Raw genomic sequence first — 27,516 nt, 5'->3', positions numbered from 1 at the left:
TAAAATTGTTTAACTCCTAGAACATTTCTTCAAGTTAATTGTTGACATAATGCCATAGTATATCCAAGTACCCATCACTTACAGAAGACAGTGTTGCTTCAACTGTGGTTTTGCCAGATGAAGAATCACATACTGAAACATGTCTTTCAGCTCTGGCTTGTTGATGATTGCTGGCTACAAGCAAACTTGTATTTAGGTATTCACCAGGACTTCGATCTTGAAGACCAGAGGCCGTATTGTTTCAGTGTTATGGTTGGACATGGCAAGAGTCATTATTTCAATGTAGAGCTTGGCAGTGAATTGGCAGTGTGGGAGAAATCATTTCAGAGAGCGATTTTCTTGGAAGTTCAACGCACAGGGGTAAGTAGTGAATAATTTAAATCATTTCATCTGTAAAATAAGTATAACGAGTTTAGATTGTTTGTATGCTTAATAATTGCATTAGATTGATGTCCTCCATGACTAAGGATCTGAGTACATTTAATACACAGAAGACTTCTGAAAGGTTCATCATCACATCAATATTTTTCTGTCAATGACTGTATAATAACAGTCAATGAGCATGTTATGACAGATTGATAATTTAAAGTAGTAATTTGTAAGTTCACCTTGATTATGAAAAACAGGAAATTATTACATTTTACCACTGGAAAATTCATAGGAGTTTATTTAGTCCAACTTGAACATTTTCTTCCAGAAAGCTAATTTTCCTCTCACATAAAGTAAATAGGTTATGTTTTACATCATGGTTCTGTTTTCAAAGAAGAAATATTTTGCTCTTATATTACTGGTGAATTGAGATTGTCCTTGTTAACATTGGAAGAGATTGAAGACAGCATAAAAGTGAAAAGAAGTTTGTAATAGTCTTGAATTCCCAGAATGAAATGGCAGATTATCACTTTCTGCTGGCTAGTAAATCTAGACCCATACTCTCAAGTGAACAGGACGAGTGGTATGGGAGTGTATGGATTGAGACTATAGGCCTTCTTCAATTAAAAATGTATTTACACAGTTTAGCACAAATGCAAATTTGATTTGGTATGCTCAGGTTTACTGTGCCCTCTGAACCTCCTAAAGGCATTTGAAATAGTGAGAACACTGGATCACAGCATTGTATTAACATGACTTGCAAGGAGCAGGAGTCCTATCACAGGTGTTGAATCAGCTTGTCTAAATTTACAAATCTCTGGGATTTTAACCAGGTTTCTGGGTTCTAACAAGGTGCTTGCTTAAAACCCTCCATTTGTCTCTTCAGACTGATGAAGGAATAAAAAAAGATTTTCTAACAGTAATGTTCCTAGTCCTGCACTTCTGAGAAGAAATGCAGCTCTTTAGGAAAAAATTGATTCTTCCTGAAAAATTTTGTGCATCAGGGAGGGATTAATAATGCATATTGAGCATGCATAAAGTATTTTCTCACATGAACCCTCCAAGAAATTATGATACAACTGTTTGACCAACCATTCAATCCTCATATTTATTATCCATATAGAAAGCAGATAACATAATTAAAATTAAGTATAACAAGGGTGGAGATTAGCTGGCTCTTTATCTGATTGGATTTCTGAATATTTATTGTTAAATCTCAAAACTTGTTTTTCTTTTCTATCCTTATGATCTTAAAATTAAGGAATGATTCTTTGCTTGTGGAATGATCTTTTGTCATTTGAATCAAACAGTCATCTAGACTCATTTCACAAAAAAAGACATTAAATTTCCTGCAGCTGTGGTATAACCTATGTGAAACCTCCAGGAGAGTCTTTCGAATAAAATCCTGATTACAGTGTTCAAGTTTTCCTATATCTTAATTTTCTCTCACACGGTTGGATACATCCAAATTTACTGTAAACCACTGTGTCAGTGGAGTTCAGAGTGCTGTGGTCATTCTCCAGCAGTGAAAAGTCTTTTGACTGCACTATGTATTTCTTCCTTCAAAACATAAATGCTGTTGCGAGTGCCTTTCTTTTCAGAATAATGTCAAGAGCGGCATGAATCAGCTGCAATTTAATATTACATAAAATAGAAAAAGAACTGGTGTTTCAGTATCCAGAAAATTAAAGGTTGTCACTGGTATGCCAGTCTGTAAAAGTTATTCTTTTGGAGAATTTAGGAAATTATTTTTTATTCATAAATGATTGGGCAAAATTCATGGCAGGTGTTGGATTGCATTGTGCCATTTCAGCCATTCTTATTTAAAAGGGGCTCTGTCCTGTTTACTGTTGAGTGTAGTTAGGAGCTTGCCTATAAGTTTTTGTTAACCTTATCCTGTACATACCCTTTGTATTTGGTGTTTCTGCAACTAGAGCTGTATTTCTGAGAAGATTCTGTCCTTATGCAGTTTACAAAAAGAAATGTTAAGTTGCAGTGGCCATTTGAATTTTATCTACCCGTGTTGTGTGATTTTTTTTTTTTTTTTTTACATTTCTTCTGAAAATGGTAGCAGCAGTAGATGACAGAAAGGATGCAATAAAGCAGGAAGAAACACCCCTCACAATATTGTTCCCCTTCCAGCTATCTTAGAGCCCTATTTCAAGCTGCAATTGTTTACAAAAAGAAGTTTACTGAGAAACTCTGAAATTCAGTGTTCCTGGTGAAATGAATCAATTTACAGACAATGATAACAAGCAAACAGATATTGGATCCATGTGCTAGAAATATATGGGATTTTTTTCCTAGAAGAACTATTGTAGTTGCTGATGGCATAACTTGGCTAGATGGGGGCAATAAAAGTGCAATGGAAGTAAAGCAGAAAGGCAACTGAAAGAGAGAAATGCTGTTAAAAAGTGTTTCCGTGAGTCTGGTAATAAAAGTCAGCATTGCAATGGTGGAAGATAGGCAATGAAAACTTCTCAATCATATATTGAAGTTAAATCATCTCCCACAAATCCCAGCAAGAATGTTTGTCTCACCTGAAACATCCTAAATAGTGCAAGATGAATAAATGATGCTCTGATTAGGTAATTTGTCTTCTGGTTTTGTTTTTTTTCCAAGATATTTATAGTGTAGAAATCTTCAAAAATAAGATGCTAGCACATTTTTCAGAGCTCTTACTAATTCTTTGACCCTTCAGGTTGGTCTTGTCAGTACTACAGGATTTTATTTCACATTTTTTCAATGTTGTCTTTTTTTAATTTCTTAATCAGTATTGTTCCCTTGCCTCAGACTATTTTTTCCAAAGGAAATTATACTGACTTATCTGAGTCCTGGATATGATTATTAAATTAATGCAGAAACATCTCAAAGGGATGATTTGGATCAGTTCTGTTCAACAGGAGGATGGAGGAGAATATTGGAACAGTATGTGGTAGTGGACAGAGGAAAGGGTGACAGTAATACATTTCACTGTCACCTGTAGAAAAATTGGACCAACAGTTTTGTCATCTTGAAACCTTGTACATGTAAGCTTTGATCCATGGCTGGAAAAGGACAGAAAAGAGGAGTCTGCTTTACAAATGAAAGAATTCTCAGAAAACTGAAAAAAACCATGCAGTGGGAAAGTCATCTACCAGTGTCTCTAAAGTACCTGCAGTTAATATATAGTGATAAGACATGGTTACATACTCTCCTCACTAGCAATTCTAACACAAAAGAAAGTTTTCCTTTCGTACTTCCAGCTGTGATGAAGATGCTGCAAGTTCTTTCCAATCCTCATACAGCTGAATAACCTACTCAATTGAAACCATTTGCATTGCTTGGACAAAAAATTTGTTTAATATGAGTTACTCCAAGAATTAAAATAGGCTGGATTCCATTCAGTTATAACAGAATAATCAAGAAGTTTTGCTGCCTTGTTATTTTCCATGCTTAAAGGTAAGTACTTCTAGTTAACTTTTTTCCATTTTTTTCTGTGATTCAGTGACTGACATCAACAGAGAAATAAACCCTTGAAATAAAATTATTATATATATTTTGTTCAAGTCAGGGATATGAATGTATAGAGAAATGTTAGCAGTACAATTCATGTTCCTGGAATGATACAGGGTCCTCATGTGACAAATATACACTACAAATAAAGTAAAAGTAAACAAAGCAAAAAACCAAAGTAAACAAATTAAGATTTATGAATGTTGCAAATTATTTCACTTAACACTATTGGAAATCCAAAACCATTTTATAATGAACATAAATGTATGATGCAATTATCCTCTGTTTCCCCTCTTCTTAAATCAGTTAACATAAATTCCATATTCTGTGGATGCTTTATATTTTTGTATGCATTTTTAACATGTCTTTATTTTCCTAGAACTTAACACCAAATCATTCTATAGTAAGATTCTTGATGCTGAATATGTGACTCAGAATCATTGTGACTCAGAATTGCTCTCAGACAGCTTATGTCTGTTCATGGATAAAGCAAAAATAATTATTGAGAGTAATTGTGCATGCACACCTGGAGCTTCATTTCTATAGGATTCCCACATTAAACTTTTAATTTTCTTTCTGCAAATATTGTGCTGCTAAAACACCATGATTAAAATTCCTAAAAATTTAAGTAATAAATAAGTGCAATTAATAATTTTGTTTTGTTTTACAAGCAACAACTATTTGCTTTTACATATTAGTTACTCCAGCCAGTCGCTGTTTTCATCTGTGAACTTGAGTCTTCCATGCTTAAAAAAGATGACAGACATGAGAGTGACACACCTTACATGATGCTTAGTTCATCATCTTCCTGTTCCACTTTAACATTTCCCCCCTATACACTGTGTGTTCTTCAGGCTGATCTGTATGAAATGCATAAGGAATCTGCAATCGTGTTATTGATGATTAAAACTAACCAAGCAACCAAAAAATCACATAATTGTTTTGAAGAAGTGGTTAACTCAATAACCTTTCCTCAGCTTTACATGTCTTTCCCTTTTTGCTTGTTGGACTATTTTTCATTAAGTGTCTGGTCCTGGCTACTTTTTGCTATCTTCTATCCATCTTTTTAATTTCCTTGTAATATCTTGTCATAGATTTTGCTCGTTCATCAGTTTGAATTAATTTCTAGCCTATTAATAAAATTTTCATCTGAGAAGGAGAAAGTTGCTTTCCATGAAACATATATTGTTTATTGTACAAATCCTTTCAGAATACTGTTGGCAGGTTTTGATTTTCACCTCTTGTTTTTCTAGTAAAGATTTATGGCTTTAAAGTTTTCTTTATAAAACTTGTCCATGTAATGCTTTCCCTCTCATCTTCTTTGACAGCTCAGGAAATAATCTATGCAACCTCCTCATTACAACTGCTTGCTGTTTTTTCTGGACTGTTACTTAATTTTAGATGCACACCTCTATTAAAAATCTTCCAAAAGGGTTCACTACAACTAATTTAACACATACAGAAGTGAATAAGTTCTTTCTAACTTACCTCAATAACCTTTCAAGGAAACCAGTATTTTTTCTCATAATTTCCTTTTAAAAGTATTCAGTTGACTTTATTGTATAAAATATCAGTGTAATAGTGACTGTATGCATATGTGCTACTTACTAACCAGTCACAAGCAATATGTGGTTTATAACATGAGAAGCAATGTTTATTATTAAATCACCTACTTGCTGCTTTGGTGTGTAAAATCACATAATGATGAAAGATCAAAAAGAAAAAGCTACACAAAATTGCACTGGCATTTTAAGACTTCATGTTTTCACCAAATTAAATGGATAAATAGCTCCCGTATCTTGAGCACCTCCAGAAAGAGCCAAAATTAATTTATGTGCTTGGGCATTTATTCTTTGTCCACCAGAGATAACTATAAATTCCTCATGATTTCAAAATTACAAGCCAGACGAAGAAAATGCCTTACATAAAAGTTCAAATGACTTCTAAATATATTATTTTTAAAAACTGAACTTCAATGCATATTTTAGCAACATGCCTTTATATTTGCTTAAAGTTGAGCGCTCAACAAACCACTAAGAATGTAAAGGGATGTGTTCAGGTCAGAGATATGTATTCCTTTCATTTCCTTGGGGGCCAACCTGCATGGAAGTGTAGAATTAGCCCCATCTCAAACTATTTTTTAGCGTGAAAGGTACAAGTTCAGTTGAAGATTTTGGTTTTAGAGAAGACTGAAGGGTTTGTGATACTCATATCTGGACAGCCTACAAGAAGTTCATTTCCTGTGTCTTCTTCCTGCAACATTACACAAAATGTGTTTTCTAGTCATTCTTTAGTGGCATTTTTAATTGATCTTACTACAACTCAAGCGAGATAGAATCAGAATGGATCTTAGAGACTGTGCCCCCACTGGAACTTGGTCAGAGATTAATTATCTTTCCACTTATCTATCACAGCTTACCTAACTCTTACAACTACCTGATTCCCGAGATGCTCAGAACTTTGGCTGTCTCAGTAAGTCTGCCATCAAAACAAACACAGTGTTTAATTCCCATCTTTGGGAATTAAATGGTGGTGTAGAAATAGTAGTCTGAATCACCCTTGGAGACTGAGCCAAAAGAAGTCCTCTTAAATAAAACCTAGCAGAAATTAGGCAATCAGAATAGGAAGTAATTGTCATTTCTGGTTTATGATTCTATTAATTCTTCATGGTGAACTGAGAGATTGAGTAAAACGTGATTGGTTGATCACAGTGTAAGCCTTGTGAGCTGCAAATAATATATTGAAATTGCAAAAATATTAAATAGAGTTAGCAGTGCTATCTCTTTTTTTAATTCTGTGATGATTGCAAAGCATATATGAAACAGAGTTATGTGTAGGAGTCCTTTTAAGAGTGGAAATGCCACCATATGCTAATTTCAGAACTAATTTCTGAGACAAACATTTAAGCAAAGGAAATATTCTCCTTACATTCAGGTGAGATATTAAATAGCATTTAGATTAGGTTAGATTTATAGCATCATTAAAAAGATACTCACCAGTTTGTTACAAGAAACATTCAGTTTAATTACACAATTAAGTTTTAGATTGTTTTCATTATGCACAGAAATCTTATTACAATTCTAATTTAACTGGTCACCTTTAGAAATGGTGTTAGATTCTAATTCATTTTCACACTGATGCAAAAAACCCACCATTCTCTAACACAAAGAAAGGTTCTGAGAACCATACAAATTAATAGTAAATACATTTTTAATAATTAATAATAATTCAACAATTCACATAAAAGATGAAAATCAAATGATGCATTTATTAGAATTTTTAAAACAGTGAGAGAATGTACCAATTTACAAGGCTATTGAACTCCAACTTGTTTCTGTATCCTTTATTTTAAACCTGATTAATATAAAATGCTGACCATTATTTCTAAAAATAGAAGATATTCTTAAAATTGCATTTATTTATATTGAAAGAGTACATCTAAATATATTATATATATTACATATATTTATTTTTAAATCCAAATATCTAGATAAAAATTATGTCACGGGAATCTAGTTTTGTTACTATTTTCCAGAGGGTCTTATAGACTTGAATAAGGAAGAAACCACAAGAGAGCCGGTGAGGGACTTTTTCAAGAGCACATAGTGATAGAACAAGTGGGAATGGCTTTAAATTGAAAGAGTGTGGGTTTAGATTACATGTTAGGAATAAATTCTATACATGGAAGGTGTTGAGGCACTGAACAGGTTGCCCAGAGAAGCTGTGGATGCCTCATCCCTGAAGGAGTTCAAGACCAGGTTGGACGGGGCTCTGAGCACCCCGGTCTAGTGGAAGGTGACCCTGCAATAGGCCCGCTCTGGAACCCTTTCAACCCAAACCATTCAGTGATTCTTTTAAATCTGTCAAGAATTTACTGTTAATAATTTACTGTCATGGAATTTCAAATTTATAGAGTAATATTACCTTAGAAATTTGATGCTGGATTTTGTTTTTAATTTTGGTGTTCCTTATTATTCTCCACCCACGATTTATAAGAATCAGGCAGAGAAACTAAGTCCCAGTCAAAGCATCATTTATTCAGAACTTAATTTTGTACTCAGGAATGTCTCTTGATATTTCTGATTAAATTCCTTTTTCAACTGTGACATTCCAGAATTTATAGATCACCAGAGATGAAAAATATTTATTATTATGTAATAATAAACTGTATCAAAATTAAGTTGTTGTCTTTGCTGAAGTAAGACAGTAGAGTTCTACTGGTTCTACTAAAACAAGCGGTTTTAGTAAACAGCTTGATTACTGTGATTGCCACTGGGAATCTGCCTCAGTTATGTGAAAATATGCTTGGGACAATCTACATGTAGGAAACTCTTAACATTTAAGTCACTGTTAATTCTTGCTTTTCTTTATGGAAAAATTAGTTGCTGCAAAATGATGTAGCCATTGCTCAGACACAGAGATGAGGAAGCACAATCTCTTTCTGACATAAGCCAAGCCTAAAGAACACGATTTGAATTTTCCCTGCTAGAAGATAATAATTTCTAAGCTGCTGCCCTTAGATTTTGTCCTACTGCATCCATTTTTCTCACTGCCTTTTCCTACAAACGATTTAAGCCATTGTCTGCCTGTTCAGCAGAGGGGGTAGCAAGTCATCTCTTCTGTCAGATTTGCTTTAGCTATAGGTTCATATTACAGAGAGAATGTCATGGCCAAAAGTAGGCATCCAGCTCTGCACTATCTGTTTTGCCAAGGAATAGCTGAACCTACAAGTTCACCTCCATCTTCCTATAGGAACACAACTCGCTGTAGAGTAAAATTCACTTGATCCCATATGTACATGTAACCCTAATATCTGCATGTTGGTTTAATGCCTAATATCAGTGATGCTGAAAGTTTCTGAAAAGACAGTCTGTCCAATGAGAGCTCTACTAAGCAAAGCATTTGTGCAGTTAGCTGTTATAATGTCATGAGCATTACAAATTAACAATTATTAATAGATCAGATAGTTATTTCAGTAGATGACCTAAAGGCAAAAGTTTCAAGTCTAGCAGTATCCTGAGAAGACCAGCTTTTAAAACATGGATGTATTAAACTTAGGAATTATTTCGTAAAGCCCCGAGCTAGTCCCACTTCTACTGAAATAAATAGAAGCTTTTTTTGAAATTCAGTGAAAATATAATGAGCCATCATTTGAGTCCTTTGAAAAATCTTACTTTAGTGCCAGAGTGTCTCTTGCATACAGATATACTGAACCACAAATGTGCACAAATATTTAAAAAAACCAACTATGATGTCTTCTTGAAATCACCAGATTACAGTACCATCTTTTATATGAGAATGCACTTTTATACTAATGCCAGCAAAGCATGTGAAAAAAGAGTCATTTTAGGATATTAAGATGTAATTCCTTTGGCTGCAGCAACAGCAAACAGACTTTGAAGGAATATACAACATTTTTAAACAGATCTGTTTTTTTCAATGAAGTAGTTCTATTTGTATCTATCCATAATTATCAAAGTTCTGTAACCTTTTAATTGTGACATGATGAATTCCTTAAAGGTATGGGAAAATGAGTGGATCTGCCACAGTTGTTTAAGTGAAGATGGTATTCATTTGATCACTCTCACTGAAATTATTTCACTGATCCTTTTTTACTGATGTCTGGAAGAGGAGTACACCTGAGCTTTGGGAGTCTGTTCTAGATGAAATTTCTGAAAACTCTTATGCTTTAGATGAATGATGGGTTTTATTGTTGTTTCATTTTCTCATATATAATCTGAATTCAGAGTGACAATGCTTTCGGTTTACTTTATAAACATGTTCTGAAAGTTTTGCTTTTAAAAAAAGATTATATATAAAATATTTTACTGTAAAATAACAGTGTTTTTTAAATATGAGAAAGCCAAAGCATCTGCATTTTTAATTCAATGATTTTGCAGTTTCAAAGAGTTTAAAAAGCATTTCTGTTTAGCACAAGTAATTCTGTGCAAAAATACTCTTGGAAGTTTTGCTGTGTTCAGAACTAAGGGGTTTAATTTTGCCTCCTAGTACTCTCTCTATATGTGGGCTGATATCTATTTCTCAATACAACTGTAATAACTCTGGTTACTCTTCATTCTCACATCCTGCTTGCATTTTTTTAATGCTAAAAGTGGACTTTTCATAAAGACTTTTTTTTTGACAGATCTGGTCCCATATTAAGGCTTTTACCAAACTCTATATTTTTGTAAATACATTGGATGCATTAAGATACCTTACTCCTGTCAGAAGCTTGTAAAAAGCTGCTGTATAAAGTCTTAATGCAAGAATTTGTGTTCCAAACCATCTGCTGTTGGTATGATTTTATCCCTCCCCGTCACTGTATCTTGAATGCTGGTGTGCATTATTTTATTTCTAATGCAGAATAAAATAACACATCATTTAGGTCCTTCTCTCTTTCAGGCATTTAAGTTCCTCTGACAAATACTATAAAATTTCTCCCAGTTTTTGCTGACACTGACAGAAAAACAAAACAAAAAAAAAAATTAAATGTAACATGGGGAGGGATTTGGTCTCAGAAATAAAAAGAAACAAGTAGAAGCAATATTTGGAGGATGCTAAAATTTTATCAGTTCAAATTGGCAATGCTAGAGTTTTCTACTCCAAAAATACATTCTTTGGATTCATAGCATAATTTGATGTTAATGTAAATACTTTTTCTAAGAAAAGGCAAATTTTTGAAAATATTTTAGCATTTTTTACATTGATGGCATATTATTTCCAGACAGAGGCATAGCACATACTTTAGCTTAAAGGGAGTAAGTGAATACAATATGCAATATGTGTACTGTATGGATATGGCTATTGCCTAAATGCTGTGATGTCTGGTTATAATTTCTCTTTAGAAAGTGTGTGTTAAATTCTATATCATGAGTATAGTGAGACATAATGTCTGTGTTCCCATTTATATGTAATAAAGCTTTACAGCCCATCTTAGAGTAAATGTATATCTACATCTACAAAGTAGTTAACAGCATAGCAGGGAGAATATGTAGTTCAAGCAGGAAAGCGTAAATGTATTACCAACTTCCCAATTGCTTCTTGGAAAATAAACAAGCAAAATCATGTGCATGCCCAATTTGTATTCACTTAGACTAGAAAATAGGTATTATTTCTGTATTTTGGCTGATTTAAAACACTACAATTCCTGCTCAGTAGAACATATCTGAGTCCAAAAGTAATGAATATATTGCATATTGGTGCTGTAGTTAAAGCAAAATGAGGAGTTTCCTTCATGCAAGACAATAATTAACTGCAAAGTAGTCAATCATCAGCTGAATTTTTGAAACTGTAAATCTTATGAGACATTAGGAGCAACAGCATGAGAGTTGTAAAAGTAATATCATTTAAAATGAATGTACACAATGTCATTTTTCTGTGTTGCACTTAGATGAGCAACATCAGTGAGTCTCACTTGGTCCTTAGAAAACTTATTTGCCATGAAAACTTAGGAAAAGGAGTACCGACTGAAAAGGTTGGTGCCCTGATTCTTAAAGAAATATGTTAAATGGTACTTTACTAAGAATCTTTGTTGATGATCTCAGAATGTGCTATTTCAACTGACAGTTATTGTTATTAATCTTGATTTTAAAGAATTTTACTGCAAAACAAAAGCAAATTGGACCCCTATTTCTTGGACAGAATACAATCCCACATCAGAGTAACATTAAGGACTCTATGTCTTCAAAAAAGAATCCAGAGGTACTACATTGGATGCCTGTGGCAGAACTTGGGCAAATTTAAGCCTTCCAGCTAAAGCATTGCAATAAACTCATATTCCAGTAACAACAAAAGTCTGTTGCAAAAAGTCCAGTGCTTATCATGATTTATTTAGAAGCATTTGGACTGCCCAGTCCCAGAAGAAGCCAATTGTACTTACCAGTTGTAGAAACCAATTGTAGCTTTAGCCTACATGGGAGACGCACATGTGTGGAGAAATCAGAAGGTCTCCCTCTGATCTGGAGGGTCTGCGTGCTTCCTTCTGCCATTGTACTATAGCTTAATGTGGACAAGGACCCCTACACAGAGAAGGAACCTGAAGGAGAGGAGGGTTCATCCTTATCCTTGCCTTTCCTTCCCCAGACATCTATGTCTGGGCTGCGGTGGTGCTTGCTACTCACCCAGTCTTTGTGCTTCAGCCTCATCACAGGCCAGTGACTACACATGAAGTGGTCCCTCTTTCTGTTTGTCCCTCAGGCTTTGTCTCTTACAGATATCTGAGGTATATTTGTGCTCTCCTCTCTGAGTGGAAATAAGTAAGTCCCAGTTGTTGTCTTTTCCTATGCATTCATTTTCCAGTTTTAGCGTTTACTCACCTCTTGTCTTGGATACCTAACACCTATTAACCAAGTTCAAAGGCCTTCTTGTTGTCTTAGCTGAGCTGTTTACAAACACATTCCCTCCCCTGAGAGAAAGAGTCATGGTAACTCATAATCATAAAAGTTGGGTTTGGAATTAATTGGCCTCTCATTGATCATATTTGTTAGAGAGAATCCTACATTAATCTTTGTTTTAGAGTACTGAAGCAAACTGCCCCTTGTCCTTGCCCTTTTGTAAAACTGATGAAAAAGTCCTGTGAGATCATCAAGTCCAACCAGACTGATCAGCACCCTGTTAACTAGACCATGGCACTAAGTGCTATGCCCAGTTGTTTCTTGACCACCAAATACAGTTCAAAGCTGAATTACTTCTGGGAAATCTCTGTCTATGGGAAAGAGAGTGAGAGTGTATGTGTAGTCATTGTAACTATTAAGCCCTCTCAGGGTCTTGGAGGACAGATGTCAGTGCCAGAGACAGACAAGTGTAATGCTTCTGACCAGTGTCAGGAGGACTGTCTGAGGTATTCTGTCATAAAGGAGTCAGAAATACTGTTCTTTTGCTATTTGAACAGAGATATTATCAACGTAATGATCTTTTCATGAGTTAAAAGTATATGCTTTGAGATACTGATACCTGAACAATTCCACAGGTAGAAGTTCTGTAATTGTCTTTTATTACAAATATAAGATTCTATGGATCATTACATTGCTCAGAAAACATTAGATGATTGATCTCGGTCATATACTACAATTTTCTTAGTTACTGCAGTGTGAGGCCTATTCTTCTCTCTGTTGTTTAAACTGTGACTTAGCAAGCTGGCTAATATGGAGTGGGGTTTTTTCGTTTTTTGGGGGTTTTTGGCTTTTTTTTTTTCCAAAATACACTTAAAGACAGCTGAACCTAGACCTCTGACGTTAAGTTTCCATGTAAACAATTATTGTAGATTGCCAAGGGTGATCGCAACTGCAAGTGTATAGGAAGTTTATTCCAAAGGCAAAAATGGAAAGGAATAATGCCCTGTCCTAGTGTTAATGAGTAGAGATGGGGGTCCTTTACCACAGAGCTTTCTGAGAACCTGTTCAAAGTAACTGAGGAGATGCCATGAGCAGGCTTTTAAATTTATACAAAAAATACAAACTAATTCTGTTGTAAAGAAAACTCTGTGAGCGTGTTTTGTAAGTACAAACCACGTATCTATTTGAAGTAACTGAAAATGAAGCATATTATGTTTGTCTCTAGTATTTATGAATAATTTCCAAACTGGTTCCATTATTTCCTAATATTGAATATTTGTAAAGTACTCCAAGCTAATTATTTGTGAATAGTTCATTTTAGTATTCACCATTTGTGGCTGAGCAATTATATGCTTACCCATTAGGGGAATCTAATTTTTATCAATTTTAAAAATTGCTTTGCTGAGTCAGAGCTCAACTAGTATAACCTTTTTAATTGGAAAATAATGGAGAATAAGTTATGACTGGGGCTTAATGCCACCTTTTAATTACTGAATGAAATATAAGGATATCTAAATGTCATTCTAATTGAAAATCAATCACTGCAATCTTTTTAAATGACAAATAATATGATCTTTGAACACCAATGAGCAAATTAATTTATTCAGAAATATTATACATCTCCATTATTGTGGAGAAGATTATAATACTAATTTGCACTTATGAATTGATATCACTCCTAGCCCTTTCAAAATCCTTTTAAAATGTCGTAACTGTAACTCAGAAATGCTTGTTTTAGTATAACTAACTATTTTTATTAATACTGGAGTAAGGAAACCTTTACAATCATGCTGAAGTTTTAGATTATACAAAAAATCTTTAAAAAACAATTAAAATAGCAGTTTTAATCTTAAGCAAGTTTATTAATGCTTTCAGTCTCTCCTCTACAGCATTCTTGTGTTTAAAAGTTGTATTTTTAATTAAAGGAAACTATCCAGATATAAACCTTTTGTGTAAACAAATGTCTAAGCATGAGGCAACATTGAGGTTTATGATGTATCAATGAGAGTGAAGCAATGCTTCCTTGGAAAAAACAAAAAAAAAATCAAAATTTCTTAAGGCACAAAGGTATAATCTTATAAATGGCTGGTAAGGTGTGGCAAGGAAAGCCTGGAAACAGGATCTGATCTCTACTCATGCTGAAGGCAATGGGCTTTTTGCTATTAACTGTTTATCCATGGTGAATGCCATGGGGCTGTTTCATGTTACAGCAAATCTTGTTCATGTCTTTTCAGAACCTGTCATATACCTGAGTTAGTGAGTCTTAAAAATGCCTGGAAAGAGTTAATTGACTTTTTACTGTAAATCTTATTCAGAAGTTTAAACAGAACTGCTGCATTTTGTTAATAAAACAGACGTTTTTCCTTTCTAATATGAAAGGTTATCATGGAATTGGTATATAGATTGCAGTGTCTAGCAAGTATCAGTGCTAACTAAGACGTGATAGCTATTAGATCTTACTATTAAATTACATTAACTAACATTAACATAGTGCTGTGCTGGCATGTCACCAGACCCAAATTAAAAAATGTTGTAAAACAGAAGGATTCTCTACAAAGTTTAAATCAGATGGAGAGGTCAAGCAGACAGAATGCTTTTTCATAATTAGATTGCAATGACTGAACATTTAGGCACTGTTGGCTGCACATTTGCTGGAAGTGATATCAGAAGTCATTTATAGCTCAGGTCTAAGCAGGCTTAAAAAGTATAGAGTAGTCAGGTTTGGTTTTGTTTGTTCTGGGTTGCATTTTGCAAGGGTTGGTTTTCATGAATATATTTATTTTGTAGAAGAGTGACTTGAAATATAAAAGAGCTCCAGTTAATGTCTAGTTGACAGATGTGATAAGGATTTACAGTCAGAAGTTTTTGATCATTTTCAAACATAGTAATATAAAGCAGTACCAGTGCTGTCAGTTGAGTGTCTTCCCACCCAAAACCACCTGCATAAAATATTATTTTAATAAGATTATTTACAGTGATGGTTGTCCTCTCAAAAATCATACCTTTTTTTTTCAGTCTAAAACATATATGTGCAGTTGGCAAGGGGATACCCTGTGTTTCACAGTCGACTTTGCTCTAGGATTTACCTGTTTTGACAGTAAAACAAAGGTAAGAGTAAAAGAAGAGGAAAACATAACTCTGTATTGTTTTACAGTTATTGAAGTTATCATTTATTGCATTTTTTTCATGTTTATGCCCAGTGTTTATTCTTCCAATGTACTGTAATATTTATTTAATTAGCCCTACTGAAATGTAGTCAATTTGGGACTTGAAAGGGGCAATTACAGTTGTATAGCATGTAAAGATACATTTTGGAGAAAGATACAAAAAAAGTAACTTCCTTTTCAAGTAATAAAAGCAAAGGAAAGTTATATTTAGCAGATAACTTGGTTTGTTATAATGAAAAAACTTCAAGATTTGTAAAAGATTACAAGTCATGAAAAAAAATGAAATGTCACCTGATTCTATTTGTTTTGAAGCTACAGATATAAAATAGGATTAATTATTCTTCCATCATAAGAAATTTAGGTCATGTCTGAAATAAACAGAATAAGGGCAAATGTTTTTCAAAGTCAGAATCTATAAGATTACATAGACATATCTTGCAAAACAGTGGCTATATAGAAAGTGCCTACAGGGAATGGTTAATGATACATGCCAACTTCCAAGCCCTGTCTATAATGCTATTATTTTCTATATAATTTAGTGGTTCTTTAATGCATATTATTCTAAGTGAATTTTAATATTTGTTTGACAGTAGAAGCAAACATATATACAAAAAATGTTCCTGCATTAATAGAACTGTGCAGTAGAAGGTCTGTCTTCTCAAATATATTTTAAAAATTCAGTCAGTCATTCTAAGTGAAGAGGAAACACACTGCATTTGGAAATACTGATGCAGGATCTAGCTTTTGCATGTTGGCATTTTGTGGGTTTGGGGCCAAAATGCCCCAAAATTTCAAATCTATTGAAATTTTTGTGCAGAGAAATAATGACCAAGATTGCATGAAAATTTAGACTAATTAAATTAAATTGTGCTATCCCACAAAGCAATATAAAATTTCAGGAAATACTTTTGTATACCCTTCTCTGACTGAGGTGATACTACATTCTGGAATCCTGCTTCTTGCATAATTTGCATGTAACCACAAATTAACTGTAGGAAGTAATCTCTCTAGCCTATAGAAAGGGTTTCTTTTAAGTGTGAAGACTGCATGTACTCCTACCTTTAAAATTATAAACTTACTCTATTAATAGGACTTTGTGTCACAGTGCCTACATTCAGAATTGATGACGAGGAGGATTTAGATGAATCTTTGTTGCTTACCTGAGGAGAAACACAGAATACCAGCAGATAGACTTATTCCATTGCTAAACGGTAAAAATTCTGGAGAGCTCACGTACATTAATTCTTCATCTATGTGAGAGATGGAGATGTTCTCTGCATCCTCAAGCCAGAGTGAGGCAATAATGGGTGACTTCTGCAGTTCATCTTCCTTCCCATAATTGTCACCTGGAGTTCACTGTGTTTTCCCCTATGCATAGCTATTTCAGAATATTTTCTACCAATGCAAAAAAGATTCTTTAAGTGGTCAAGCAATTAACAGTTCATTAGGGACATAGCAATTTTACTGAAAAATCTATTTTTTCTTGGACTTAATGAAAAAATTAAGGTCTTCTGTTATGCAAAGAATGCTCTTGCACCCCAGCAGGTATTCAAAGAGGATTATTAAAATAAAGGCCAGTCTCCCATCTGCTCTATGACTCAAAACCTCAGTCTCAAATTTTGGGCAACCAGCTCATGTACTCATTGAAAAACATTCTTTTTTACACTTGAAAAACAGTTTTTAAAGGGCCTTCTTATTACAAATTCTGAAATAAAAAGCACAAGAACTTTTGCTTTGGAGTGTGGGGGGTTGACCTGGCTTCCTCCTGAGCTGGGCAAATGAGAGGAAATACAACAAAAGGCTCGCAGGTCAAGATAAAGGCAGGAGGACATCACTCAGCAGTGACCATCATGGGCAAAACAGACTCCACTTGGGCAAATTAGTTTAATTTATTGCCAATCCAATCAAATGAGAATATGCTAATGAGAAATAAAAACCAGATCTTAAAACACCTTCCCCCCACCCGTCTCTGCTTCCCAATTTTCTCTACCTGCTCCTCTCCAGCAGCACAGGCACATTGGGAATGGGGGCTGTGGTCAGTTCACCACACATTGTCTCCGCCACTCCTTCCTCCTCAGGAGAACTCACACTCTTCTGTTCCAGTGTGGAGTCCCTCCCACAGGACACAGCCCTCCAGAATCCAACGAATCCTTCCCATGGGCTGCAGCTCTTCATGAACTGCTCCAGCCAGGGTCCTTCCCGCCAGGTGCAGTCCTTCAGGAACAGCACCTCCTCCCCATTCTTCACTGACCATGGTTTCTGCAGGGTTGTTTCTTTCCCATATTCTGACTTGTCTCTCCAGCACAAGAAAGATGTCTTTTAAAGAACTTTTCTAGAACAGTTTCTTTTCCTGCATGTTCTATTCCAGGCTCTTGATGGGCTTAACTCATTCAATCTTTTTGGGCCCATCACTGAGATACTTCTGTAGCCTGCATCTACTTTATATCTCATTGTAGAGATTCTTTTTTATCTTGTCGGCTTGGTTGGTTCATCTTCCCCATCCTGTGCTTCCAGCCGCTCCTCCAATATAAAGGGATCCCAAAGTGCATTTTCTTCCACCTTCCAGTGCTATCTACTTCTCATCTTTCCCAGTCGGTGTCAACTGTTGAGAGAGATGATGACTCCGGCAGTGTTTATTATTACTAAATTGTTCCTAAGTTCTTGATTCATCTCCACCTTAGGAGTTATATTACATAGCAAACATTCATCTATCCTGTTTAGAGCCAAACTTGTTTAAGCTTTGAACACTTTTCAGGTGGTCTAATTAGGCCCTCTGGAGCCAGTTAAAATCTGTTTGTGAATGTAAAGTTTAAGCACCATCACAGTGCTGTAGCATAGTTCAGTTTTTCTTCATCTGTTATGTCTCTCTAAGAAGTTGGTGACATTTATGTCTGCAGGGAACCAGGAGATATTTTTTATTTATAGGACATTAAACTATGAGTAGGGTTCCGAATACCACTGGTAGCGCAGGTCTACTTAAAAAAAATATTTTGAGGAGAGGCATGTTGGAAAATGGAACACAGCAAACTTTTTTCCATGTGTGCTTTTGAAATAACCTTCCAAATATTTAAATTGTGTTTCCTCAGCAGTGTCTGGGGACTGAACCACATTTCAACATGTGCAGAGAATTTTCATTAAGATTATAGGCATTAAAGGAAACATCAGCAGGAAGTCCAGGTGCAAGTTGTTACCTTGTGGGTTTTTTTAATTACACATTTTCAGGTGATCAATAGAAAATATTCAGATAAATACAGAAAATTATCTTGATTTCAAAAATAATTGCCCAATTTTTGTTTTTACAAAGTATCTACATAAATATTAAAGCATATTTGTCAATCTAGAATCTGCCAATGCTAGTAAGATGCCATGCATAAACCTGTGGGAGACCAGGAAGCTTAAAATCCTTATATAGTTTACAAACCATTATGTAATGTAGAACTGTCGTGGTTTGACACAGGCCCAACACCAGGCACCCACGAGAGTCACTTTCTCACCCTCCTGTGCCACAGCTGGGCAGAGGAGAGAAAGAAAAAAATGGAAATTGAGGAAGGCTTCATGAGTTGAGATAAGGACTGGGAGAAACACTTCAAGGGCAAAACAGGCTTAACTTAAAGTTACAAAGTTAATTGATTCCTAACAGAATCAGAGGAGGATATTGAGAATAACCCTTTAAAATAAGCCCTTAAAACACCTTTTCCCCCTAGCCCCTCCCTCCTTCCCACCGACAGCGCAGGGAGACAGGGCATGGGGGTTTGGTCAGTCCATCACCGAGATTCTCTTCCACTGCTCCGGGAGAGGAGTCTTTCCCTGTGAGGCCATGGGGTCCCTCCCATGGGAGACAGTTCTCCTGAACTTCCCCGGTATGGGTCCACTCTCACGAGCAGCAGCCCCACCACACCTGCTGAAACGTGAGTCCCTCCCACGGGCAAACAGTCCTCTCAAAACTGCTGCGCCGTGGCTCTCTCTTTCCAGAGGGTGCAGTCCTCCAAGGACAGGCTGCTCCCGCCTGGAAGCAAGGGCCCTCTCTCTCCACTGGCTCTTCCACTGGATCACAGCCTCCTCTGGGAATCCACCGGCTCCAACACGGGCACCTCCCCCACGAGCTGTGGGTGGATCTCTGCATCCCCCATGGACCCAGGGGCTGCAGGGGCACAGCTGCTTCACCATGGTCTGCACCATAGCCTGCAGAGGAACCTCGGCTCCAGCACCTGGAGCACCTCCTGCCCCTCCTTCTCCACTGACCTTGGTGTCTCCATGTTGTTTCCCTCACATGTTCTCACCTCCTCTTTTCTGACTAGAACAAAAACTGTGTGACTTTGTTTTAATTTTGTTTTAATTTTCTTCATAAATATGTCATCCCAGAGGCATTACCAGCCTCTCTCATTGGCCCAGTTTTGGCTAGCAGCATGTCCATCTTCAGTCATCAGGGATTGGCTCTGCTGGACATGGTGGAAGGTTCCAGGAGCTTCCTTCTTCCTCAGAGGAGCCACCTCTGCAGCCCCCTGCTACCAAAAACCAGGCCATGCAATTCATGTACAAGAACACATTTTGTGGTTTCTGAGACTGCATTCAATAATAGTATTTTTGCATTTCTATAGCTCATTTGAGAATTTCAAACCACATTTCACACATCAGTAAGTTCAGCTTTGCAATATCTGTGTAAGTCACAATTATCTACATTATGCAAATGAGCCAGCTGAAATATAAAAGATCAAGATATGGCATGGAATTGTGTTCATACTGAAACTGATACAAATATCCTCATGGGTCTTTATGGAATTAAGCTTTATGCCATCTTTATGTTATGTAGGCAATTGAAACATTTATATTTTAGAGAATTTCTAAATAATTAGTGAATATTAATATTGCCTCTTTTGCTTTCACAAAGGGTACAAAAATGTTAATTTTAATTACTCTGCAAAGAGCCTGTTATCATGCACTGCATTACTGCCCTAGTGCTTTATTTTAGACAAACATTGATTGTCATTCTATAGTTCTAGGTAAAAACATATAACAGAGTCCTTAATCAAATTTCTTTTTCTTTAGAATGTTCTGTGGAGATTTAAATTCTCTCAGCTCAAAGGCTCATCAGATGATGGGAAAACAAGAGTAAAGCTGCTTTTTCAAAATCTAGACACCAAACAAATTGAGACAAAGGTAAGCAACATCTTCTTCTTCAATTTAGTTAAACATGAAATAAAATTACCGTCAAGGCATTGGAAATCCCATTTTCTACTGGGCATACATATGGTTAGCACATCACAGTTTATCCTTTTTTGCCCGTTCTTCAGAAACTTCACAATAAACAGAAGTAATGTAATACCCATAGATTTATTACACTATTTCTACAAGCCTGTTATTAAGTTGTGTTATGATGGTATTTTACTCTTTCAGAAAGATCATTTCTGTGAAGTTATTCTGTCAACCTGTAGTAGATATAATGTCCAAAAACTGCATTTTAAAGAAATAAAGTAAAAATAAAACTATATAAATGTTAAGTACATTTTTAAGCTGCTATATAAGTGGACTTAAATTTTTAAACACATAAATGGTTACAGTTCCCTAAAAAAATGTGTAACATTTATTAGCTTAAAAAGAGAATATTCTTGCAAAAGGCCAAGCAGTTGCTGAAATTTATTGGTTCTACTGTGAACTAAGAGCACTTGGTTCTTTGCAGGATCTGGAATGTGGAGCCGTCCAGTCACTGCTATAGATGAGATATTAGTGGTGTCTCATTTTTCTTTTTTCTCTAGCATTTATCAAATAAAATTTTGCAACTTAGATTTAAGATTCCAAACTGAACTTCAGCAGTTTCTCATTCAGGGTTGTAGTCTTCTGGAAGTCTGGTTGCAATGCCGTAATCTGCACGGATTCTGCCCTTTGATCCCAAGCTTGCTGTTGAATTAAAAAATAAATAGATGATTTTTCAGTTATGTTGTTCTAAAAAGAAGGAGGAGAACTTTGGTGTGATATGACATAGAAAAGGAAGATAAGAGTGTGTTCAGATGTGTTTTGGTGGACAAAAAGTGAAAACAACCGAAAGGTATCTGAAGACCTATGAAAGTTTTCAAATATTCTTAGGTGAAGTTATACAGGTTAAAGTCACTTATAAAGTGATATTTTTCTATAGTTACCATACACAAAAGATATATTTTGCCTATCCTTCTAATGTTTCAAAAAAATTGTAAGGAGGAAGTCCAAAACCTTCCTTATTTGTCATAAAGTTACAACACATGCAATATATCTTTTTACATCTGTATTAGTAAATTACTCAGGATTTCATCAGCAAGCTTAACCTGAGCTGCCTCTTGGCTCTACTGTAAAAGATATTATAATATCTGTTACAAAAGGTACAATGTATAATAATTTGTCTAGTAGCAGGCCATTTCAAATTCATTTCTCACAGTAGTCCTTGGAGACAGAAGAGGACTACTGTCTTCATTTTATATGTGATCATCTGTTGCAGAGAGCTTACGTAACTTGTTTCAGGTTAGACAGGAAGATTGTACTAATGCAAAAACTATATGAGGTATCGCTGCATTAAATCATTAGATAATCCTTATGATGAGTCCTTATGATGATTTTGCAGCAAATTTTGTTCAGGAGACAAATTTGTTAAAACATTAAAAATTATTCTTTTATGTAGATCTAATGAAAACATCTTGTAATTGGCAAAATTCACGTGAATGTTTGTGAATCAAATACCTTGAAAGTATCAGATGGTAGCTGATATGTGATTGGTTCATACAGAATTCTGAATATCTATGTACCTAAATGTACATATGTGTTGTAAATGTTAGAAGATCCTAGAAAAAGCTCATTAAAGGTCAGAGAAAAGACTGATACTAAGTAACTGAGGATTTATCAGCATTTCACTGATTACACCTTTTACAACTGCCTCTGCAATGTACCCACTAGGATTCCACATTAAATGGGCCTGGGACACAGCTGTGCAGCCTCTCCACTTCAGATAACTGGTATATATAATCAAGTGTATGGCCACCACCTAAATGGTATGATTTCTTTGACTTGAGAGTTACAGGCTGGCTGGAAGCTGCCCAACACTAATATCCATAATACAGTCCAGTATTTGCTTCTGCTTATTGCACTGAAAGAGATTTTGGAGGCCAGATGGTGCTATACAGTGAAATGCAGCCAATAATGAGAAACAAAAATGTTATCAAATAATAGAAGTTTCATTTTTCCTGAGTAAATGAGCCACTATGCACAAAAGAAAGCTTGATGCAGATGACTTATGTTCCCTTCGCAGAAAACAGAGAGCTAAGGTTGCAAAAGAATTTTCCAGACTATGTCTAACTTTATATTTTAAGAATTCTTGGGGGTAAAATAATCACATTTGGGAATTCTACTTTTGTGTCTTGTTTACTAGCTAGATGTGATGTTTCTTCTCCTTCTATTTTGGCTTCTAAATTTTAAGTCAAGTACTTCTTCCTGTGCACTTCAGTTTTAGGTGAACAATACATTCCTCATTTAAGAAGTTTTCTGTTGAAAGGAGATAATAAGGCCAAGATTCCTGTCTGTTGTTTCTCCTTCAGGTTCTTTGTATTCCCTACAACTTCTTATAGTTTCCCACTTCAGTACTTCCCTGAACTTACCCTGCCTTTAGTATCGAGAAATTACAAGCAATCTTAATAATAGTCGATATTCTTTACCCAAATTTTCAAGGTTGCTCGAAAAAAAGAAAAAAAATAAGATGAATACTTTTAGGTTTGTATTGATGCTTTATTTCCCTTAGCTAAACTGTAGGTATATATCTGGAAGATAAGACTTTTTTCCCAAGCATATTTTAATTGAGCATTTCCATTTTCCTTTCATCTTACTTCGTCTCAAATATTTACTGAAGAAAGATAAGAAACCACTGCGGTCAATAGAGTATTGTGAGCCATATTGAAGCTTCAACTAGATGTTGCTGTTCTTGGCTGTTACAAGAAGATAACTTAAGAGCCCTGCATATTCTTCTCATCCATTATATGGCAACCAAGCCCTGTTATACTTGCCGAACCAAATTTAGAATTTTAGTTTCCATTTTGACTTTGATGTTGTCTGGAGCTAAAACCTGGACATCTTTATTTAGGTTTTTAACCTGAAAAAAAACCCAAAAAAACCCAAACCAAACCAACGCCCCCCCGCCCCAAAAAACAAAACAAAACCAAACAAAAAACACCACAACAACCAAAAAAATGCCAGTCTGATTGGAAAACATATCTTGAACAACTATTACAGTGGTAATAGTTGTGCTCTTGCCACCAAATAATATACACTGAGGCTTACCAGTGTCCTTAAAGAAGTCATGAAATGCACAGGGCACAATAATAAGAACTGTCAGCATCTCCTTTATTTGCTTTTTATGTGATACAGGCTCATGTCTTGTTCAAATAGTGATTCAACAGCTCTCAGAAGTTATCAATAAAATTGTGTTCATAGTAATAATGCAACAGGCCTGTCAAGCTCTTTATGATATGTAATAAATCCAACTCTCCTAGGTGGGTGGATGAAACAAGAACATATCTTTTTCTTCCTTGGCTGTGCACATACAGTGAAGGAGGTCAGTGCAGCGTGCTCATTTTTTATATTTTCAGTACCAGCAGGAAGGTTTGCAGTCTTATCTTCCCACTGCTTTAATCCAATCTTTTGTGTTCTTCTCTCAGTGTCTTCCTCTTAGTGCCTTTGTTGTACTTAATCTACTTATTACAGTACATACAGTAAACTGAAATAGCTTTGGTTATAGAAATATTAGACATGCACAGATTCTTCTTAAAAACTGACAATCTCAATTAACCAAAAAAGCAGCAAACTCAGATAAGGAAAGCAAACATAAGGGTGCTGTTAGATGGTATAGCGCAAATAAAAATGATCAGTTACTCATCTGCCTGACTGAGCACAGAGAGAAATGGTACTTTAAAAAAAAATACTGTCAGAGCAATGTATGTTTTAAAGTGTCATTGGTGTTATTTTCTAGGAAGAATTAATATTACATACCAAAGCTTAAGAGCCTAAATTTCCACCTATAAAACTGTATTCAAGATAGCAAAGTGACATATTGTGTCCCAGTCTTCAGACTATGCAACATCTACATTTTCCCAAGTCAGAAAGCCATCCCTATCTTTTACTAAATCCATACTTTCAAACTATCCCCCAGTACTTTTCACCCTTCCCTGTTGTAATCTACATGCCAGCAAATGCCTACCCCAGTTTCTCCTTAGATATGTGTGACTATATGCCAAATACTCTGTTTGGGCCAATTTTGTTTAGGACATACTATAAAGTTCTGTTACAGAAAAAGCAGAAGTCCAGTGCTTTGCTTTTTGCTTAAAAACAAGCATGTGGAGTGTGCCTCAATAAACAGCTGGTTAGCCAATAGATTTTTGAAAACAGTCTTCTCCTCAAACCAAAACTGTCTCAAGTGTCCCCACAATATATTAACCAGCTGCAGACTTTACACATAGTAGTATCACTTAAATTGAACATGCTTTTTACATTATGTTTGTTGTCATTGTGTCAGACTATTACTGTCTGGGATCATAGGGGAAAAAGAAAGTTAACTTGTGCACAGGAGATGAAATATGTTGTAAAAAGTCAAGCCAATCTGAGAACTGTTTAAGAATCATTCTGCCTTTTTTTGTGAATTAGGGTGTAGGAATTTCATACCCAGCCATGTTCGTTTCTGTCATTAGGGTGTGGTGTGACTTCACCTTATCTTCCACCCTCCCTCTGGCCTCTCATCATTCCTTCAGAGGCTGACAAAAGATGTGATCTCCTCACCCTACCCTCCACTAATTTGATACCACATCATCCTCAAACAGCCTTAACTTGTCAAATTCTTTAATAATGTTCAACAAGGCCAAATGCCGAGTCCTGCCCCTGGGTCACAACAACTCCAGGCAGTGCTACAGGCTAGGGACAGAGTGGCTGGAAAGCTGCCTGCTATGAAAGGCCCTGGGGATGCTGGTGACAGCAGCTGAACATGAGCCAGAGTGTGCCCAGGTGGCCAAGGTGGCCAATGGCATCCTGGCCTGTATCAAGCAATAGTGTGGCCAGAAGGACCAGGGCAGTGATTGTCCCCATGTACTAGGCAGTGGTGAGGTCATACCTCAAGTCCTGTGTCCAGTTCTGGGCCCTTCACTTTAAGAAGGGCAACAGATCTGGTGGTATATCAGGCAGGAATGTCATTTGAGGAGTGGCTGAAGGAGCTGGGGTTTTTTAGCCTGGAGAAAAGGAGTCCCAGGGAAGGCCTTACCACTTTTTACAACTGCCTGAAGTAAGTGACAGGATGAAAGGAAATGGCCTCAGCTTGTGCCAGGGGAGGTTTAGATTGGATATTAGGAAAAATTTCTTCACCAAAAGGGTTGCCAAGCATTGGAACAGGCTGCCCAGGGAAGTGGTTGAGCCAGCATCCCTGGAGGTTTGTCAAGTGTAGATGTGGCACTTAGCAGCATGGTTTAGTGGTAGACTTGGCAGTGCTGGGTTAATGGTTGGACTCAGTGATCTTCAAGATCTTTTCCAGCCTTAGTTATTCTGTGTTGCAATATTTGAATGTTCTTGCACATTGACTGATTTCATTTTCCAAACTGAGTACAGTATAAACAATAAATTAGCACAGAGTGAAAACTCTGACAGTTGACAGAGCGGCACTGCCAGTGAACAAGGTATGGATATACAGTTTTTATTCTTAACAATTTTAACTTTACAGTTTCCTGTAAAGATTCAATTTTCATGTTAAGGCCATTATTGTTTTCTAACTAGTCTGCTCTGTATTCATGTAAAATGTTTATAAGCCTGAATTGAATTCACCTTTTCTCTTCCTTTTTTTTTTTCTCTTACTTCTTTCAGGAACTTGAATTTCAGGATCTGACGGCAGTTTTACACTGTATTCACTCCTTTATAGCAGCAAAAGTGGCATCTGTGGATCCAGTATTCATAGACAGTCAGAGTATTGCAAGAAAATATATGTACAGTAACTGATACTAGATTATATGTTGTGACTATGGAAAATAAATTATTTTCTTAACGAAAGTAGTTATTTCATTCACAATATTGCAACTTGTGATTTTATAAGAAGCCTATAGTTGTGTTATCTGTAATGTTAAGAGTTTTCACAATCTGATATTTTGAATCTATGAGTTAAAAAATACTAAGTAAAACAGAATCAGTTTGTTATCTTCAGCATTAATCTAAAATTCTAAGTGAATATTCATTCAGTAATATTTGTAGAGTCATTTTGATTTCTGCTCTCATGATGATACATTCTCCCCCTTATTAGACAGTAATGTGGAGTAACATTTGAAAAGTGTATGTCCAAAATTTGGCCTCTAAGTCTGTTTTGAAAAGTGTTGGGCACACAGGCAATTTCTACAGTCTTCACCATAGAAAAGAAGTAATTATTGAAGACAACTATTTTTGGAATTGAACTTCATCTTTCTTCTATATATTTGAAAAATTGTAGTTCCATGGTTGTGTTCTTTCAAGGCCTGAGAGTTTAGCTCTGGAAAAACACTAAATACCCTATTTGAGATCCAGGAACATAGTTAAGCACATACCTCGCCCTGAGAATACTGAGAGTAAGTTGCCCCAGTGTATGCACAAGGTGATGTCAGGTGTGCATTTAGGTATCATGGTAGATAACTGTGAAGAGCTTTAGACTCTGTTAAGAAGCCTGACTATAGACACTTGGTTTTAGAAAACTTGCCATAGGGTTTTCTTATCTTTTAATAAAGCTTCCATGACCCATTCATTTCTTCGTTCATAGATTGACTTGACACCTATCCTTTGATGTAATGCTCTGTATGCTTGGGAACAGCTTTTGTTTGGAGGAAGACGCTTCCAATATAAGATGAACATAACAAAACATAAAGATTTTTCTGGGACATCTACGTTTAATTTTCCTGTAGCTTTAACCTTGACTTATATTCAAGCAAAGTGGATTTTGTCCTTGCTGAGGAAATAATATAGTTTTACTTTTTACATATGCCTAACGTTCCTTCTGAAATCATAATCTTAAACGCACACATAATTCTTCCTGCTATTGAAAAGTAATGATAAAAAAAAAGAAGACATTCTAGTCTTAGGGCATATTCCCTGTACGTCATACCAAATATTGCAGGTTTCTGTGATAGAAGTCTCAGTTTTTCTCA

At 35.8% G+C, this 27,516-nt stretch overlaps 1 protein-coding gene across 1 annotated transcript in view; it reads left to right on the top strand.

Moving 5' to 3' along the window:
• Positions 1-26,393, top strand: part of SNTG2 (syntrophin gamma 2) — a 157,998-nt gene extending 131,605 nt beyond the window's left edge. Inside the window, exons 14-17 of the mRNA XM_048299092.1 lie at positions 151-360; positions 15,213-15,305; positions 20,411-20,521; positions 26,216-26,393. Of these exons, the coding sequence (XP_048155049.1) occupies positions 151-360; positions 15,213-15,305; positions 20,411-20,521; positions 26,216-26,347 (546 nt within the window). The 3' untranslated portion in view covers positions 26,348-26,393. The remainder of the gene's footprint in view (positions 1-150; positions 361-15,212; positions 15,306-20,410; positions 20,522-26,215) is intronic.
• The last annotated feature ends 1,123 nt before the right edge of the window (positions 26,394-27,516 follow it).

This window comes from Corvus hawaiiensis, chromosome 3 (assembly GCF_020740725.1).
Source record: "Corvus hawaiiensis isolate bCorHaw1 chromosome 3, bCorHaw1.pri.cur, whole genome shotgun sequence".
Lineage (NCBI taxonomy): Eukaryota > Metazoa > Chordata > Aves > Passeriformes > Corvidae > Corvus > Corvus hawaiiensis.
This window is presented reverse-complemented; position numbering and strand designations above follow the sequence as displayed.